This window comes from Sinocyclocheilus rhinocerous, unplaced genomic scaffold, assembly GCF_001515625.1.
Source record: "Sinocyclocheilus rhinocerous isolate Xijiao unplaced genomic scaffold, SAMN03320098_v1.1 scaffold3807, whole genome shotgun sequence".
NCBI lineage: Eukaryota > Metazoa > Chordata > Actinopteri > Cypriniformes > Cyprinidae > Sinocyclocheilus > Sinocyclocheilus rhinocerous.
This window is the reverse complement of record NW_015660506.1, coordinates 215,194-234,166: the sequence shown is the minus strand read 5'-3', so window position 1 is coordinate 234,166 and position 18,973 is coordinate 215,194. Positions and strand designations below refer to the sequence as shown.

The window sequence follows — 18,973 nt, the reverse complement described above, 5'->3', positions numbered from 1 at the left end:
TTATTTAGCATTAAAGGGATAGGTCACCCAAAAATGAAAATTATGTCATCATTTACTCACCCTCATGTCGTTCCAAACCTGTATGAGTTGCTTTCTTATGTCGAACATAAAAGAAGATATTTTGAAGATTGCTGGTAATCAAACAGTTGGTGGATGCCATTGACTTCCATAGTAGGAAAAAAAATACGATGGAAGTCAATGGCAACCACCAACTGTTTGATTACCAGCAATCTTCAAAATATCTTCTTTTATGTTCGACATAAGAAAGCAACTCATACAGGTTTGGAACGACATAAGGGTGAGTAAATTATGACAGAATTTTCATTTTTGGGTGAACTATCCCTTTAACTGCACTGATCATTGGAATTAAGTAAAAGCTATTTGTACATAGATAGGGCTTTAAGATTTTGGTTGCTATTACAGGCAGTTCTTATGCAGCTGTGTAGGTGTATGTGAAAGTTGTCATTAGCTGCACATTAATGTGACCTCACATGTAACCATAAACATGGGGCTGCTGAATTTGAATATCTCCCAATGAGTTGATGACATACCTGAGTATTTAATGGCTGTGCTTATATACCATCAAAGATGTTGAAGCAGTGAGGACAAATTCAAGTTAATGGTTTGTTGTTTTCATTTTGACGCTGAAGGAAATGAGGGTATTGGTTTCATGCGGGGATCTTTAAACTTTTTTCATACCCAGGACTGGAGAGATGGATTAGGGACTATGGCTTAGGTACCTTTGTTACAAACTGGGGCCATTTGCATAAAGACAGGAATAGTTTTTGGTCGCAAATTAGACTAATTAAAATTTTTATGTAACTGAATTTAAAAAAAATAGATGACTAACTTTTAAGACTAAGTTAATGCAACTGGCCCCTGAATGTTGCTTTTTAAGGCTGACCTATTATAACATGAATTTACACACTTTACATACTATTTACAAAACCAATTAAGTATAATTATTAACAATGTACCGAGTCATACACTTTTATCTTTATTTAATATATTCTTAATTTACATTTTAATTTTACTTTATATTTTAGAATGTGGGAGCGACAATAAAGCATTTAGCTGAACTTTAGCTTCTCAGTTTTAGCTTTGGTTGAAGATAACTTTTACAACATCAGAAAAACTTGATGTTGTAACGGAAACTATGGGCTCTCTCTTTTGTAGCACTTTACATACGGTTGCTCCTTTATGCTTAGTGAAGATTAAGGAAAACAGTACGACACCGTGGTATAACGAGCACACTCACACCTTAAAGAGAGCAGCCCGGAAAATGGAGTGCAGATGGAAGAAAACAAAACTGGTATTTTGTATTGCATGGAGGGAAAGTACTTCTACTTATAGAAAAGCTCTAAAAACTGCTAGATCTGCTTACATTTAGTCTCTTTTAGAGGAAAATATACACAACCCCAGCATTATTCAAAACAGTGGCTAAATTAACGAAAAATAAAGCATCAACAGGCGCAGACATTTCCCAACAGCACAGAAGTAATGACTTTATGAACTTCTTTACTTCCAAGATTTATACTATTAGAGATAAAATTCTAACCATGCAGCCGTCAGCTACAGTATCGCATCAGACAGTGCACTATAGATCCCCTGAGGAACAATTCCACTCATTCTCTGCTATAGGAGAGGAATAATTGTATAAAATTGTCAAATCATCAAAACCAACAACATGTATGTTAGACCCTATTCTAAGCTACTAAAAGAGGTGTTTCCAGAAGTCATAGATCCTCTTCTGAATATTATTCATCGGAGTGTCTATTTACACTAAGTGCAAAAAGCCCGCCTTGTTGGCAGAGGCAATTTACACTAACTCCACCCACCAATGTGTGATTGGGACAGTTAACACTGAAAAAAGACACTTGTTAAACATCAGTTTCAGTGGCAGATGGGCGCGTGCTTTTCGATGCGATCGACCCGAGTTAGAACCCGCCTTTTGCCGAACTTTTTTTCTCCCTTTTCAAATCTCATATCGCATCGGAAAGGCATTTATTTTCAATAAAAAGAAAGGAAATAACCAAAAAGTTGAAAATAAAGTAATGGGTAGGGTTAGGGTAGGTGTAGGGCTTTATTGTTCCAATAAGGTGGCATCCATTTAATAATTTGAATTAAAATTATAATTTACACTCAATACATTATTATTGCATACTGTTTTATAATGTACTACAATACTGAGGTACTTGCTATTTTAACATAGTGTAAATAGAATCTATAGCTATTTGCACTTTAGTGTAAATAGCATATCATTAAAAAATACTGCTATTTTCACTTACTGTAAATAGCATCTATCGCTATTTGCACTTGGTGTAAATAGCATCTATCGCTGTTTGCACTTAGTGAAAATAGCATATATAGCTATTGCGCTGCCATTATTAATTCATCAATGTCATTATGATATGTCCCAAAATCCTTCAAACTGACTGTTTTCGATCCCGCCTTTTGCCGAACTTTTTTTTTCTCCCTTTTCAAATCTCGTATCACATCGTAAAGGCATTTATTTTCAATACAAATTAAGGAAATAATCAAAACATTGAAAATAAAGTATCGGGTAGGTGTAGGGTGGGCTTTATTGTTCCAATAAGGTGGCATCCATTTAATAATTTGAATTAAAATTATAATTTACACTCAATACATTATTATTGCATACTGTTTTATAATGTACTACAATACTGAGGTACTTGCTATTTTAACATAGTGTAAATAGAATCTATAGCTATTTGCACTTTAGTGTAAATAGCATATCATTAAAAAATACTGCTATTTTCACTTACTGTAAATAGCATCTATCGCTATTTGCACTTGGTGTAAATAGCATCTATCGCTGTTTGCACTTAGTGAAAATAGCATATATAGCTATTGCGCTGCCATTATTAATTCATCAATGTCATTATGATATGTCCCAAAATCCTTCAAACTGACTGTTATTAAGTCTTTCATTAAAAAAACACAAATTTATCCTAGAGAATTAGTTAATTACAGATCAATCTCAAATATCCCTTTCCTGTCAAAACACTAGAAAAGGCAGTATCCTTTCAGCTATGTTCCTTCTTAGAGAGAAATGGTATCTGTGAGGATTTCCAGTCAGGATTTAGGTCGTATCATAGTACTGAGACTGCTTTCATCAGAGTTAAAAATGATCTGCTCTTATCATTTGATCATGGTTGTATTTCTCTATTAGTGCTACTGGATCTTAGCACTGCGTTTAACACTATCGACCACAACATTCTTTTGAGTAGACTACAAAATGATTGGCATTAGTGGAATTGCCTTGGTTTAAATCTTACTTATCTGACCATCATCAATTCATAGCAGAGGTAGCGAGGTATCACATCGATCACAAGTACAGTATGGAGTACCACAAGGCTCAGTACTAGGACCGCTGCTTTTCACAATTTACATGTTACCTTTGGGAGATATGATTAGGAAACATGGTGTTAGCTTTCACTGTTATGCTGATGATACTCAGCTCTATATTTCATACCAATTCACAAAACAGAATGCGGAATGCATAGTTGATATAAAAAAACTGGATAGTAATTTCCTACTGCTAAATTCTGAAAAAACAGAGGTGTTAATTATTGGACCAAAAACATTCACATGTAATAAAATAGAACACTGTCTAACACTTGATGGCTGCTCTGTCAATTCTTCGTCATCAGTTAGGAACCTAGGTGTGGTATTTGATAGCAATCTTTCCTTTGAAAGCCATGTTTCTAGCATTTGTGAAACTGCATTTTTCCATCTTAAAAATATATCTAAATTACAACTTATGCTCTCAATGTCATTAATTCATGCATTCATGACCTCAAGGTTAGATTATTGTAATGCTTTATAGGGTGGTTGCTCTGCGCACTTAATAAACAAACTCCAGCTGGTCCAAAATACAGCAGCTAGAGTTCTTACTAGAACCAGAATGTATGACCATATTAGCCCAGTTCTGTCAACTCTGTACTGGCTCCCTATTGAACATTGTATACATTTTAAAATCTTGCTAATTGCTTATAAAGCACTGAATGGTTTAGCTCTTGAGTACTTGAGTGAGCTCATATCACATTATAGTCCTTCACGTACGTTGCAATTTCAAAACTCTGGCCATTTGATAACATCTAAAATATCAAAATCAACTGCGGGCGGCAGATCTTTTTCCTATTTAGCATCCAAACTCTGGAACAATCTACCTAGCGTTGATCAGCACCTAGAGATGGCCTCTACAGCCCTGAATGTCAGCGGAGACCATGTCAGGTAGATGAGCCCCAGAAACATCACCTGTGAAGACCTCATCAACTAAACGGCCATCGGGACTAGACCACGAGAACCAGATGAGTCCTCTGCACAATCTGACCTGTGTTGCAGCCTGGAATTAAACCACACCATACTGGTTTTGTCTGGCCAGAGGAGAACTGGCCCCTCGACTGAGCCTGGTTTCTCCCAAGGTTTTTTTCTCTATTTCTGTCACTGATGGAGTTTTGGTACCTTGCCACTGTCGCCTTTGGCTTGCTTAGTTGGGGACGCTTAATTTCTGGCAATATTGTCGGCTTGATTGCACAGACACTTATTGGAAGAGAGCTGAACTGGATAATGATGACATCACTGAATCATCAATGAACTGACCTTAACTGAAAAATTTACTGTTTGTTATTGTCCTCTTGCATTATTGACAAACCATTTTCCTGTTTGACACTGTAAAGCTGCTTTGACACAATCTGTATTGTATAAAGCGCTATATACTGTAAATAAAGGTGACTTGACTTAAATTTCATTTTTAATTTTTTTCACAATTGTATTTCGGAAAGTCTACATGGAAGACTGGGAAAAATGCTGGGAACTGTAACAATCACACACACGAAAGGGGTCCTATACAAAATACTTAAAACATTTTACTTACAAAAATTTTTGAAGTGTTAAATGTGTTGATTGATGGGATTCAAAATATGTTAATTCTGAAAAGAAATTTGAAATTCAAAACCATTTAACCATACATTTTAAAGCATCAACCAAAAGCATGTTTGAGTTTTACCTTCCCAACAGTACCACTGGGGGGAGCTCGAAATCAGGGTCTTTCATCCAATCATCATTTGACAACTCTATGATGATATTTGGATTTTCTTCGCTTGCCTCTGTGAGAAGGGTCTGCACACATGTAGAGTCCTCCTTACTTTGTGCTTCTTTAAGAGCCTTAACAAATTCTGATTCAACAGTGTAATCCAATACAATGTCGTCATTAAGTTTCATAACACTTAATAGGGTTTTCCCCTTTCAAACTAAGCCTGAGACTAATAAGTTTCATATGTGGCGCATCTGTTGTTGTTCTCGGTAGTTACATCTAAATATAGACAGATCCGACTGTAAGTTGATCTAAATGATTATAAGACTGGCGCAAGCAGAGTAGGCCTATACTAAATTACACATATTAAACGTATACTAAAGTGGAGCAGTTAAAAGCAAAGAAACGTGGACTAATAAATTGATAATTTTGTATCGCAGTCACAATACAGCCTAATTTGATCTGGTGAGACTTCATGAAATTTTAAATATACAAATGAGCACAAATTAGAACTTCTCCATGTGTAAGCATAGATGTCATGGATAGATAAGATAAGGATCTGATTTAGGAGACAAATAACGGTGGTGTTATGAGAGGTAGATTATAGACAGTGAGAGGATCTGTAGGCATGCACTTCTCACTAGACAATAGTGAGAAGTGCATGCCTACTGTGAGCAGCTGGCTAACAGTATCAGGACAGTCAATCAGGTCTGACCGCACAATATTATGCTGTTCTGAATAGAGCAGTTCAGTGAGCTGCTGTAAGCCTCTAATCTGTCCTATACTGCTTTAACAAAATGCTGAAATGGGTTTCTGAAAAGAGCAACTCTTTAACCTGCGTCAATATACATGCTAAATAGGATTCAAAGTAGTCTCCAAACCTCGCCACAGTTTTGTTTTCCAGCTATAGCATTCAAAATAATAGTAACAGGCCAACTATTCCACGATTCTCAGAGCGTTTGGTGGCGTCGTTTGCTCTCCAGTCCAGCAGGTGTCAGTGCGGAATTGCAGAGGCAGAGCAGCAGCGGGTTTGTTTCCCTTAGCAGTTAGCATATGAGGCTCCTGTAAAAGATGCCCGTGTCTGTCATGATGGCTGAACTTGATGAAAAGCTGCTGTTGCAGTTTGAAACTCAAGAGTTGGAGGTAAAAACAGACATTAAGATTTATTTATTAATGCCTTTATTCCGCGGATGTATGTTATCTGCTAAACTGCTACAGTATCTTGGCTGTCAGCTGAACAACTCTAACGTTAGTCATGTAAAGACAACTCTAGACATCAATATAAGATAAATATTAACTTATTGATGTTATTGCGGAATGTAACTTGTGAGTTATTGTCTATGAAGTTTTGTGTGTAATGTTAGTAATGATTTTCCTTGTGCACGTGTTTATTGTTATTGTATAACAGGCATGTTTGTCTGACTGTTTTTAATGTAAATTGTCATATTCATCTCTTTAATATTCGCCATTTGCATAATTTTGTAAACATGTTACCTTGTATCCTAGGCTCCTGGTGGTATTGCTACGCCTCAAGTGTATTCCCAGTTACTAGTTCTGTATCTCCTGCACAATGACCTGTGAGTGTGTTATATGTATAATGTTAATTCATATTTATATTATCAGTTGATTCTGTCATAACAATAATTTTCTTTATGCAGGAATAATGCCAGATACCTTTGGAAACGGATACCACATGCAATCAAAACAGTGAGTTTTATGTTTTCTTCCAATTAGTCTAACATAAAGCAAAATTAGTTTCAGGTGTCTGATACAGATTTTAATTACAGGCAAACCCAGAGCTGGCCGCTATATGGGCTGTTGGACAGCGTATCTGGCAGCGAGACTTTCCAGGGATCTACGCTACTATTGCTGCTTACCAGTGGTCTGAAAGCATTCTCCCTGTGATGGAAGCTTTAAGAGGTACTGAGATCGTGCGGTTTGGGGTTTATGCTGTATTTTATGCTGTATTCCTGAAATGAGATCTATAATGAAGTGGGATAGAAGGGCCCTGAAATTTTCGTCTGCTCTGTGGTTTTTCGTATCAGAGAAAGGAAAAATTGAAATCGCATCATATGACCCCTTTAAACACATCCTCGTTATGAAGTGGCATTTAAGAGATGGTAGGGTCACCATGCTTGGCAAAGTGGAATAAAAGCATTAATTTTAAGTATTTATTTTGTCATAATTATGACAGAGCTGCTTGTTTTCAAACTTTTTTTTTATTAACAGAAACTGGGACTGTTGATATGTTGAATTAATTAACCACAATTCATTTTGTACCTCCAGAAGATTTAAGAACTGAATGTTCTATAATAAAAACAACTACTACAACTACTGTACTGACAGAAAATAAAAATAAATATGATTTCAGTTTACATGTGTATATATATATATATATATATATATAATACATATTTATTTATAGTATACATATTATACATATTTATAGTTGTTTTAGTATTTTAATTCAGATTGTATTTTTATTATTTTATGTTAATAATAATGAGTAATGAAATAGATGTTTCAGTCCATAATGTATTCTCAGTGCATCAGTAAATGATAAATTACAAAGGTAAAGTTACTTTGATATTTTCAGCATGATAGTTTCTAATTTTATACAGTGTTCCTCTTTAAATTTAGTTGAGCTTTACATTGAGGTTGATCTGTTTGTGTGTAAATATAGCTCTCAATCAGGCAACTGCTTTTATTTAGTAGTATGTTAACCTCAATGATAGGAAATTATAATTTTCTGAGAATTTAAGATATTTATTGATTAATAAGTGGGGTTAGAAAATAACAATGGCATCAACTGGCATTAAATTAAAATGTTGGACAAATAAGGGTAATATGCATAAAAAAAAAAACAAGAAAAGAAAGAAAAATTTCCTCTTCAGCTCTGTTTCCGTGTGTACTGGGTTAAAGGAGAGATCTAATTATACGCTTAGCATTGCTAAACAAATTCCTAGACCGAGTCAGTCTAGAATGTTCCGTGTGCTTCCATCCCTGTTTTTTGTCTTTATAATTAACTACATGGCTAAATTAGTTTGGTTGGAAATTTGAATGTTTTAGTGAGAGAGAAAGAATGAAAATACAGGTTTTATATTTCTTGTAAAACAAGACATTTTACAATTCACTCTTGTCAAATAACCTCTACTTCAAGTTAATTACTGTCAGATTTAGTTAGATTTTAAAGTATACTTTGTACATGACATGTTATGTGTGGTTTTGTGTGATTATCTTTCTATTTCACAAGCATAAAATGTGTTTAGTCACTATTGAATGTGGATGGATGTGCAAGAATTTTTTTTTAAAATTAATTAAAAATAATAGTTTAAGAAATTTGTGCTGGTAAATGGCACGTATCTTGCTCCCAGATTCCATTTCAAGTGGTTCATGACTAAACTTAGCTCAGGCATTAACTTAGCATATTCATAGGCCAAGTGTGAATACTTTGAATGATGACTGTTTGCAGAGACAATTAAAGTCTGAAGTTACTTTATCATTAAAGTGCTACATTTTGTTGTATCATTTTGTTGTTGGAAAGTAAGATAGCAAAAGTTATTTTGCAATCTCGTTGATATTTAATATTGTATCTTTAGGGATCATGCTAAAAGCCTTCATTTGATCCCCACAAGCCAGCACCTGACCCACCCAGGCCAAGGATAGGTTAAAAATAACCCTTTCTATGTGTTCATGGGTTCCCTATGTACTGTGTTTTAAGACATCAGCAGTTGTTGTTTTTTTTAAAAACAAAGAACATTTGAACAAGAAATTATTTTGAAAAATCACACATTTTGAATGATTGTGGGTTGTTCCTCAAAGTTAAATATATCTTCAAAAATACTATCCTCAGAATACTAGGAAAATAAAAAGAATGGTGGAGGTACGTGTATATTCTTTTTTTATTTTTTCAGTATCTGGACATTTATTTAAGGTGGCAAGTCAAAATGAAGTTCTTACAATTTAGTGTTTTCTTCTTGTGAAAAATATTGTAATCTGTGCAGGACAGAAATGAGCAATTAAAATTCAGAGGGTGTTTTGTAACAGACAGGGTTTGTTTTGTTGACATGAAACTTGTTTGTCCCCCCAGAAATATTTCAACATTGAAATCTCACTGTACAGGAAAGGGTAGGGGTGTTATGGTATCATCGTGACACAACACATGGGTTTAAAGGGGAGGGATTTTGCTTCTCCAAAAAATGGATCTTGAAAACAAATGGAAAGGAATGTGGGCTCTGATTGGTTGGAGGTATGGGCTGTCACCCACTGGCTGAGGGTAGTATAAAAACCAGGGCCACTTTGCCCCAGAACAGATCTGACAACTACAAAGAATCATTTACTGCTGTGCCGCAGCTTATTTTTATCTTTTGGGAGACAGCCATCGAATTTATACAGCAAAAGGCTACAAAGCGACCATTGACATGGATATTCAGCGAACTTCCTCTTTGTTGGGGTCTCCTGGCTCCATGGAGAGCCTTGAGAAACAGCTAAGCTGTCCAATTTGTCTGGACATGTTCACCAAACCAGTGGTGATCCTGCCCTGTCAACATAACCTGTGTCGAGGATGTGCTAGTGATCTTTATGACTCTCGAAACCCTTATCGTTTCTCCGGTGGTGTCTTCCGGTGCCCTACTTGCCGTTTTGAAGTGGTTCTTGATCGTCATGGCGTACATGGACTTCAGAGAAATCTTCTAGTTGAGAACATAATTGACATATACAAACAGCAGCAGGAAGGTGGAGGTGGAGGCAGCACCACAGAAACATCGATAAAACCCAAAAGCTCCAAGGAGCCAATGTGCCAAGAGCACGAGGATGAGACGATCAACATCTACTGCGTGACTCACCAAATTCCCACTTGCTCCATGTGTAAGGTATTTGGCCAACATAAAGACTGTGAGGTGTCACCACTTGCTAGTGTCTATCAAGCTCAAAAAGGAGAGCTGAGTAATGCCATCGATGCTCTTGTAGCAGTGAATGGTCGCCTTCAAGCATTGCTTAACCAGATGGAGGAGGCCTGCACAGCTGTTCAGGACAATGCTCAACATGCTAAGCAAAGGCTTGGTGAATGCTTCGATTCTCTGTATGCAGCCTTGGAAGAGCGTAAGGGTGCCCTCTTGGAACGTATAAGCAAGGAGCAGGATGAGAAAATAGCTGCCCTCAGGAGTCTGGCCAGGCGTTATGGGGATCGTCTTCAGGCAGCCACAGAGTTAACAGACACGGCAGTGCAGGCGCTGGAGCAAAGCGGTGCTGCAGAGTTCCTGCTGGCCTCCAAGAACCTGATCTCCCAGACAAAGGATGTGGCGAAGAGCTCACTGGCTGAAGAAAGGCCTGAGCCAGGCTTTGAAAGAATGGACCATTTCACTCTGGATACAGAACAAGTGGAGACTTTGTTGTCCAAGATGGACTTTGGAGGAGACGATGATGAGGAATTTGAAGATGCTGAAGATCAGGAAGAGGAGTGAATGGGTTGCACTGAAGGAAGAGTGTCTTAGAGGGTAAATAGGATGTGATGAAGGACAAGAAGATCAAACAAGGACAGTGACTATGAGAAAGAAGAGGGTTTAATGTTTGTATATCACTGCTAAGCAGTGTCAGCATTTCAACTTGTATGATTATAAGAATATTTCAGAAAAACTAGGTGCCATTTTTATACTTTTTATAATGTAGTTGCTGTTGTCACTTTAGAACTTATCTTCCTACTTTTACATGTTTTACTCCAGCAATAGATCATTGTTGTCTCATTTTACAATATGTAGTTCTGTATGTTCAGTTTACTCAAATGTGGACTTAATGCTTTATTAAATAAAATATTCAAATTTATTGAGATTTGAGTTTATTTCATGAGATATACAGTACAAATCGAATGACACATTTAAGGATCATTTTAAACGCAGTATTTCGGAACTGTTTACAAGTAAACTCTTCTCTGGTTAAAGGCACATGCTATTTTTAAAAGGTAAGAGGATGAGATATGACTGGGGGACCGAATACCAGAATAGGACAGATGGACAGCACTGCCTTGCTCAGCAGCTCTTGCTATTCATGATTGCGAGTCAAGGCGAGAGAGAAATCAGGAACTGGGAGTCAGGTTGGCTAGCATGTATTCACAAGCACTAAAAATAAACAAGCAACATGCAAAAAAATCACTGTAAATCCTCCAAATGTAACTTGTTGCTGGTGAGGTGCTAAGACCAGACATATTTCACACATCGAGTGAATCTGAACTATTTTCTGTAGAGGGCATCCTTGTATAGCATGTTCTTATCTGTGTGTAATTTCCAAATGGCGGTCCTGTAGTCTCTGCTGACCTCCCTGGTGTTGCATACAAGTAGCTGTTGGTAAACACTGTTGCTAAGAGAGTTGCTATTTATTTAGTTCAAGGACTGAAAAGTGTTTGGAAGTGTCTAAGGTTTCAAGACATACTTATTTTCCTTTGTTTGCTATAATGGAGTTTAAGTAATTTTCCAAAACCAAATTTTATCTCTGTTTTTCTCGTATTTACTGTAAGGTCCCCTGGGTTAATGGATAATGTCACACTTTTAATTCCTTTAAGTTTCTTGAAGTAGTAGAAGTCTGCTTCAGTAATCAGAAGTGTGACAAATACATTGACAGACACCAAGGCTGAATTTATTTGATTATTTGATGGTAATATTGTGAACCATTATAACAATTTAAAATGACTATTTAAATATATTTTGAAATATAAATTATTCCTGTGATGGCAAAGCCAAATTTTCAGCAGTCATTACTGCAGTCTTCAGTGTCACATGATCCTTCAGAAATTCTAAAATGTTGATTTGGTGTTTAAGAAGTATTTCTTATTATCAGTGTTAAAAACAGCTGCTTTATAATTCTGTGTATATTTTTTCTAAAAACAACAAACAAAAAAATCTTACTGACCCCAAACTTTTGAACAGTATAGTGTAACTCTGCATGTTCTTGATCATCTGTAAATAGAGCATTTGGAAACTGTATTAATGGATAATGTCACACTTTTAATTCCTTTAAGTTTCTTGAAGTAGTAGAAGTCTGCTTCAGTAATCAGAAGTGTGACAAATACATTGACAGACACCAAGGCTGAATTTATTTGATTATTTGATGGTAATATTGTGAACCATTATAACAATTTAAAATGACTATTTAAATATATTTTGAAATATAAATTATTCCTGTGATGGCAAAGCCAAATTTTCAGCAGTCATTACTGCAGTCTTCAGTGTCACATGATCCTTCAGAAATTCTAAAATGTTGATTTGGTGTTTAAGAAGTATTTCTTATTATCAGTGTTAAAAACAGCTGCTTTATAATTCTGTGTATATTTTTTCTAAAAACAACAAACAAAAAAATCTTACTGACCCCAAACTTTTGAACAGTATAGTAGTGTAACTCTGCATTTTCTTGATCATCTGTAAATAGAGCATTTGGAAACTGTAAACTTGCTTTTACGTGTTGCTGCTTTCAAATGGGTGTGAATTGCTGTCATTATAAAGTTTAACTTTATAAACTTCGAAAAGCCCAGGAGAAACCAAGGCAGAAAACATATAACACCAGTTACTGCTATTTAACTTTGTTTTGGAGCACTCAAATTGAGTTACGGTACTCTGCGTTTGTTACTGTCCATTAAAGTCTGCCGCTTTTAAATTACAGTGTAACTTGTGTACTTTCATACATCTGTCACTGAAGCACTTAACCAAATGAATGAGATAGATTGCGATCTACCAAACTGCTCCATATAACATAGCACTGTAAACAAGCAAAGACTAGATAACTTGGCATCAATAAGTAATCGTAAATAATCTTTAATTTTTTTTTCTTTTTATAATGCAGATTATTCATTCAGTGGCAGCCTGTCAGTCTGGGGCTGCTCACTTCTAGGTGTACGAGTGTGTACTTGAATGCCATGACAGTGTAGCATGATCACACATAAAATCAGTAGTAACAGTTCTCAATTAAATCCATATCCTACCTTTTCTTGTAACCCGATAAAATTCATGGCAATGAACGCCATCAGAGATGTTTAATCCACAAGCATTCTGAGCATTATTCCTACTTATTGGTGTTCACATCAATCCACAAGTCGTCCTTTTAGGTTAGGCTGTTTTCATTCAAATCAATGTAAAACCAATTAGGCTACGTCTGTGTCATCCTTTTACGTTAGTGAACAAATCATAGTGATGCAAATAAATTGGTTGCAAAACGGTATGTTTAACTGTTTGTCTGGTTGTTACGGTCAGAAAAACAATTAATACGGTCACATTACTATATGTTATAGCCTATGAGATAGCCCATGATCACTAGATTTTATACAGGTGTTACGAGTGCTGGGCGGTATGACCAAAAATTGATATCACGGTATTTTTCAAAATTATACCGGTTTCACGGTACATGACGGTATTTTTTTTTCATGCATGACCGGGTGTTAACCATATTTTCTACTGATCGAGAGAGGAAATACTGCAGTATATTGACTTAGCATGCCCTATTTTACTGTCATGATGAGTGAATATTGTCAAAAATATTGTCCCCTTTTAATACATGTTAACCATGAGTCACTCTCATTTATAATCGCGGCATCGTCTGATAAAATCAACATGCATCTACACTAAAGAGCGGCTATGCGGTTGTTTTGGCTATATTACTTTTTTGTCTCATGCAGCACACTGCCTGCGTCTGAGTAACAAACTAAAAAAAACAACAAACAAAAAAGTGCATGTGATATTAACAGACGAACTACACTCATATTTATAATTCCAAACAATCAGTAAGCGACAGGTGCTAGGAAACGCTGTTTTGTACTCATTTATTGACGAGTCGGCTGCGCTGCTTCTCTGCCGCTCACTGCACAGAACAGACGCCGAGAGAGATGACACTTCTCCTGGAAAGTCAGACCTCGCGTTCGCAGGACAGCACTGGCGAAATCTTCCAACTGAACCATAGCTAAGGTTTATACAAAAAAAGTCGCTAGGTTTGTCAGTATGAATATTCGATGGGAAAAAGCCGCTAAAAGGGTCTGAAAGTTGCTAAATCTAGTGCTAAAGTCGCGCTCGTGTGTGTGAGACGCGGGAGCTGATGGCAGGGGGCGGTGGATATTTGTGGCGGTCAATGTGGATATTGTGGATGAGTTCTTCTGTGTCATCACGTTCTATTAGTTCTACAGCTTCAGTTTCGGAACTTTCACGCTTAGTAACACATACAGCTGTTCCCTCACCACAGTGCACCAGTGAAAAGGGACCCCTTTCAAACAGTGTCGCGTTCCGAACGTTGTTTCAGTGACATATACCGGTATTGCGGTATTTTAAAAATTCATATCATAACAAAAATAAACACCGGTATTCGGTATGAACCGGTATACCGCCCAGCACTAGGTGTTACTATAATGATTTTGTAAGTGGTGATCAGCAACCAGATATTGATAATGTGGAAGTTACTGCCTTTTGCCTTGGCGTGACTTCTCACTTTTTGCAGACAATGTGAAGGCAGAGTACAGTAACTTCAAAATATTGGTAAAAATCAAGTTTGAGCTCAAGATTTTTTTGTAGATAATTTTCATTACTAAAACATCTAATTGGCAGATTTCCAGTGTCCTACCTATAATTAATTTGGCTAGACAAATAAAAATCTTAAGTCATTTTTCTCAGTTCCACACTCTTAACGAGTTGAGGTCTTTTGCCTTTGTATTGCAGCACTGGTTACTGAAAGAAAAAAAAAATGATTTAGTGCACTTTCTAAAGGTTTACGATACCACTTTCACTGTCACCAGTAAATTTTTTTTACTTGTCCTTGCTTGGGTGTGTGCAAGCATGGTGCAAAGTTTTCAGAATATAGAGTGAAAGGGAAGAGCTTGCAGGTGTGTTGGGAGATTGCCACCTTTTGAAAAATCTTTTTGTTTTTCTCTTGTGCTTTGTGTTTCTTGTAGAGTCCACCCGTAGGAGGGCATATGGGCTAGTAGCACAAGCTTACACCTCTATCAGTGCAGAGGACTTTGCTGCCTTTGTGGGATACTCTGTAGAAGAGGCGGTCAAAGGTACATAATCCGAGACACTGAGTGCTGCAAAATATTTGAGATTTTTTGGATTAGGGATTAAATAATTGATATAATATGTACATATTTATCTATGGATTTTCTCTACTTTTCCTACCAAATTATTATTTTTTTTAGCTTATTCTGTCTATTCCATAAATATTTCATATATTTTGAAAAAATACATTTTAAACAAGCCTACATTTCTTTTGGAGTACTTTGACATGTGTTTGGTCATCATTAGAATAAAAGTAATTTCCTTTGGCTGTGATTTCTTGATATTCTGCAAAAGCCACTTGTATTGCTGAGATCTGAACAACCCTCTATTGTCTTTATGTAAATGTCTGTTTCTCTTTCATTTAAGGTGTAGTTAGTCATGGGTGGCAGGCAGATCCAAACACCAGGATGATCATGCCACAGAAACCAGGTGGGGGCACTGTTTCACTTCTTATTACCAATAAGAACAGATGTTTTTTCCCCCCCTCCACTCTATGATTCATTCCTTCATGAGGTTTCATTTAGGGCCCCTCCTCTGTACAAAGAGCTTGTTCCAATGAGTTAACGGTTCTGCATGTTTTTTTTTTTTACAACAAACATGTGAATTGGTAGTCTCGCGTAGCCAGACCTTCAGACTGTTGGCTGAAGGTCTGGAATCCATGGCAGCTTTCATTGGATGATTTACTGCATAAGGATAAAGTATTTTTAAAAATATGTTTTACATATCCACAATTTCTACCCAATAAAATATTTTAGAGCTTGGCATAACTAGAAAAATGAATATTAATTGTAAAAATGACCATAGAGTTACATGATTTTGTTAATTTACATGACTTTTCCAGGTCTAGAAATCTCACTTTTAAAATTATTTTATGTTTTTCAAGACTGGGGGAATCCTGGATATAAATACCTTGATTTTTAGTTGTTTAGGTTTGTTTTAATTCCTGTCTTGCCTTATTTTAAGTCATCTTGAGGCCTCCCTAGAAGTTGAGAACTGTGGTTCAATATATGGAGTGAGTCGCCCTCTCATGGTCAGAGAGAGAGTTGACAAAAAAGGGATTGGGATTTGAGTAGTCTCCCGTAGCCAGACCTTCAGATTGACGGCTGAAGTTCTGGAATACATGGCAGCTTTCATTGGCCAAAGCCCGCCCATGAGGCCGTTTGATCGACATGTCAAACAACCAATCACAGCTCGTTTCGTTCAGCGTCACGTTTCGGGGTGTGGAAATGTCGCCACAATAACAGACCAGTGTGTAAAACTCTCTGATGTATTTTAAAGATTCTATGCCACGAACTTTAAATATTTCACATACTTTTGAAAATCCAGTGTTAAGTTGATCCTGATAAGCGCTCGTCGTCACAGTTGTAAACACGACGGCTTTCTTTCGTGAGGGGGTTTGGCGTCATGGCCTCTTTGTTTCCAGGCAGAACATTAAAGAACGCGACACGCGTCTCCCGGAAATCCTGTATAATCTAACCAATCCGATGACGACCTCAAAACTCCTGAAGTGTTTCCACTTTTGTGTGCCATATGCATCAGACGTTCAGCCAGCAGTCCGTGGGCGTGACGTCTGAGGCTGAGACTAGTGAATTGGTGACTTCACTCCGACTCCACTTTCATCCTGCTCATGTTTGTTCCTGATTGGCTCTCAAAGTTTCTTAAAGATTCCTTCACTTTGTAAACTACAAGAATTTCATTAGTTTTTGGTCACCTTATGTTCATCGTTCTGAATTTTGCTGTTCTTTGTGTTGTGTGTTTTAGTGCACACAGCTTTTTGTGTTTGTCTATAACCGTTGAGAACTGTTTTTACGAGACGTTTATTCCAAAGGAACAGGAACAAGCAGCACCTGGATTTCTGCATAGGCCTCGTGAGACTGTGCAGATGTCTGTAATGCATTTAAATAACTGATGATTGAGAAATGATTCCCAGTACTGATGACCTGCAGCTTTCACTAAAAGAAGCTGATGTTTATTAGTTCAACACAGTTGCCATGACATTTTTCTTACTTGCAGAATGTGTTGTATCTGTAACAGACTCCCTTGCACACATATTCCTGCGCTTGTTCTATGCACAGCTTTGTTTACATTCATATGTCAATGTGTTATAGAGCAGACCGTAGAGGACTTGAAGGAATCCCCTCTTCTCTCATGTTTCTCTTCTGCCTTCCTTCCTCTCTCTCCAGATCCGCCCCCGGTCTCTCTAGTTCCAAACGAACAACAGCTGGCCAGACTTACCGACTACGTGGCTTTTCTTGAGAACTGATAAGCACTCCACCCTCTTCCACCCTCTTCCTCACCACCTCTCAGATACTCAGTTTTATGAAAGAAAACTCCTGCTTCAGTGATGGAGCCGCCATATTTCTTTTTTTCTGTTTTGCTTCTTGAACTTGTCAACCACAGTGATGTAGGACAGTTTCCAAATTGTTTTACTTGTACAACTTCCGCATCTACTTTGGAGTATGACATTGCTGTCAATATTGTAAATTATTGTTTTTCAGCATAAATACTTCACTGTATGCACATATTGTTCAGGCTGTTTTGATGTTACAGGTCAAAATTTGATCCTTAAGTAATTTCATACCAACAAAGATGATGGTTCATGATGGTTAAGACTTCCATTTACAACTGTTGTACAAAATCACTCATCAGAATAAATCTCCACATTTGTCCAGATGTGTAATTACATTTTTGTTATATACATTTTGGCACATCAGTTAATCAGAATGGCTTCTTCTTGCAATATTTAACACTGGTCTCATTATTGAGACCAATGCATTCATTATGTTGATGCAGTGAAAAAAAAAGTTGTATTTTTAACCACTAAAATGTTTCAAACAACCTTGTTATCACTAGCAAAGGTATTGTTTAACAGTGCAAACACACGACAGCTTAAAGCAGCTTATTTTGGGAGGCACACAGTTGTATTAAGATGTTTTCCACTGTCTGACAAGTGTTTTGTTGACAGTGCATCTTTGTATGTCTGCTATTCAGATGTTTTGCTCTGCCTCCTCGGTTTCTCACGCAGTGGTTTTGAAAAAGGAGAGGAAGCGTACCAGCTGTTGGCCACTGTCACATCCTTTCAGCTTTAGAATAAAAGTGCGAGCCATATGCGCTGAAACAATGGGTACATATGGTACTGTGAGAATATTAACCTCATCCATTTTAGTGTATGTTTGTCTTTGAATTTTATCTTCCATATTGCATTTGCTCATCATTTTACATTTTGAGGTTGCACCTGCCTGGTCCTATCCGGTCTTTGACTTAGCAGATATTATTATTATGGATTTGTGTTTAGGTTTCTGATTGACGTGAGGTTTAGTGTCTGTCCCAAGGGCATAATAGTCACTGGGAAAGAGCTATATGTCTGGCACTAGGCAAGTGCACTGTTTGCCCTTATCTGGGATCTGCTTGCACTGTGCTAAAACTGTGCAGGTAACCTCAGGACATGCTTGTCATAAACTCCAGGTTTGGTCTGAATACGATAAAGCATTTAGGAGATATAGCCAAGTATGTCAACTTTGGCGAGCTTGTCATCAAATTCATTTGTGCGTCATTCGAGAACGGTTGGGTCTATGTAAAAGCTTTTGATAACTTTTTGTTAGGACCGTCTGAAGATGGTCTGTATCAATTTTGGTGAAAATTAGATGAGCCGTCTAGGATGTTTTTTTTTATTTACATAATGTCAATTATTTAATGAACGGGTTGACAGCAGAGGTTCTAAAGGCAAAGTTTTTCAGAATGAGGGAATCTAACGTGATGAATATTCTGTGTATGTGTGAAAGATTGCATGAGATAAGTGGAGTAAAACGTGATAGCGCCACCTGGTGGCCAATTTATTTTAAATTTATCAGAGACCTTTTAGGGCCATGAGTCAAACAGGCACACAGAGTTTCAT

The 18,973-nt window shown here is 37.0% G+C and overlaps 1 protein-coding gene and 1 pseudogene across 1 annotated transcript; both read left to right on the top strand.

The window, feature by feature from the left end:
• Positions 1-5,918: 5,918 nt before the first annotated feature.
• Positions 5,919-18,616, top strand: cops8 (COP9 signalosome subunit 8). Its single transcript, XM_016534439.1, has 7 exons — positions 5,919-6,202; positions 6,566-6,636; positions 6,718-6,766; positions 6,847-6,979; positions 14,976-15,083; positions 15,445-15,507; positions 17,262-18,616. Exons 1-7 carry the CDS (start codon positions 6,131-6,133, stop codon positions 17,339-17,341), a joined length of 576 nt encoding a protein of 191 aa, XP_016389925.1. The 5' UTR covers positions 5,919-6,130; the 3' UTR covers positions 17,342-18,616.
• LOC107725245 (E3 ubiquitin-protein ligase TRIM63 pseudogene) lies at positions 9,340-10,775 on the top strand (annotated as a pseudogene).
• Positions 18,617-18,973: the final 357 nt, after the last annotated feature.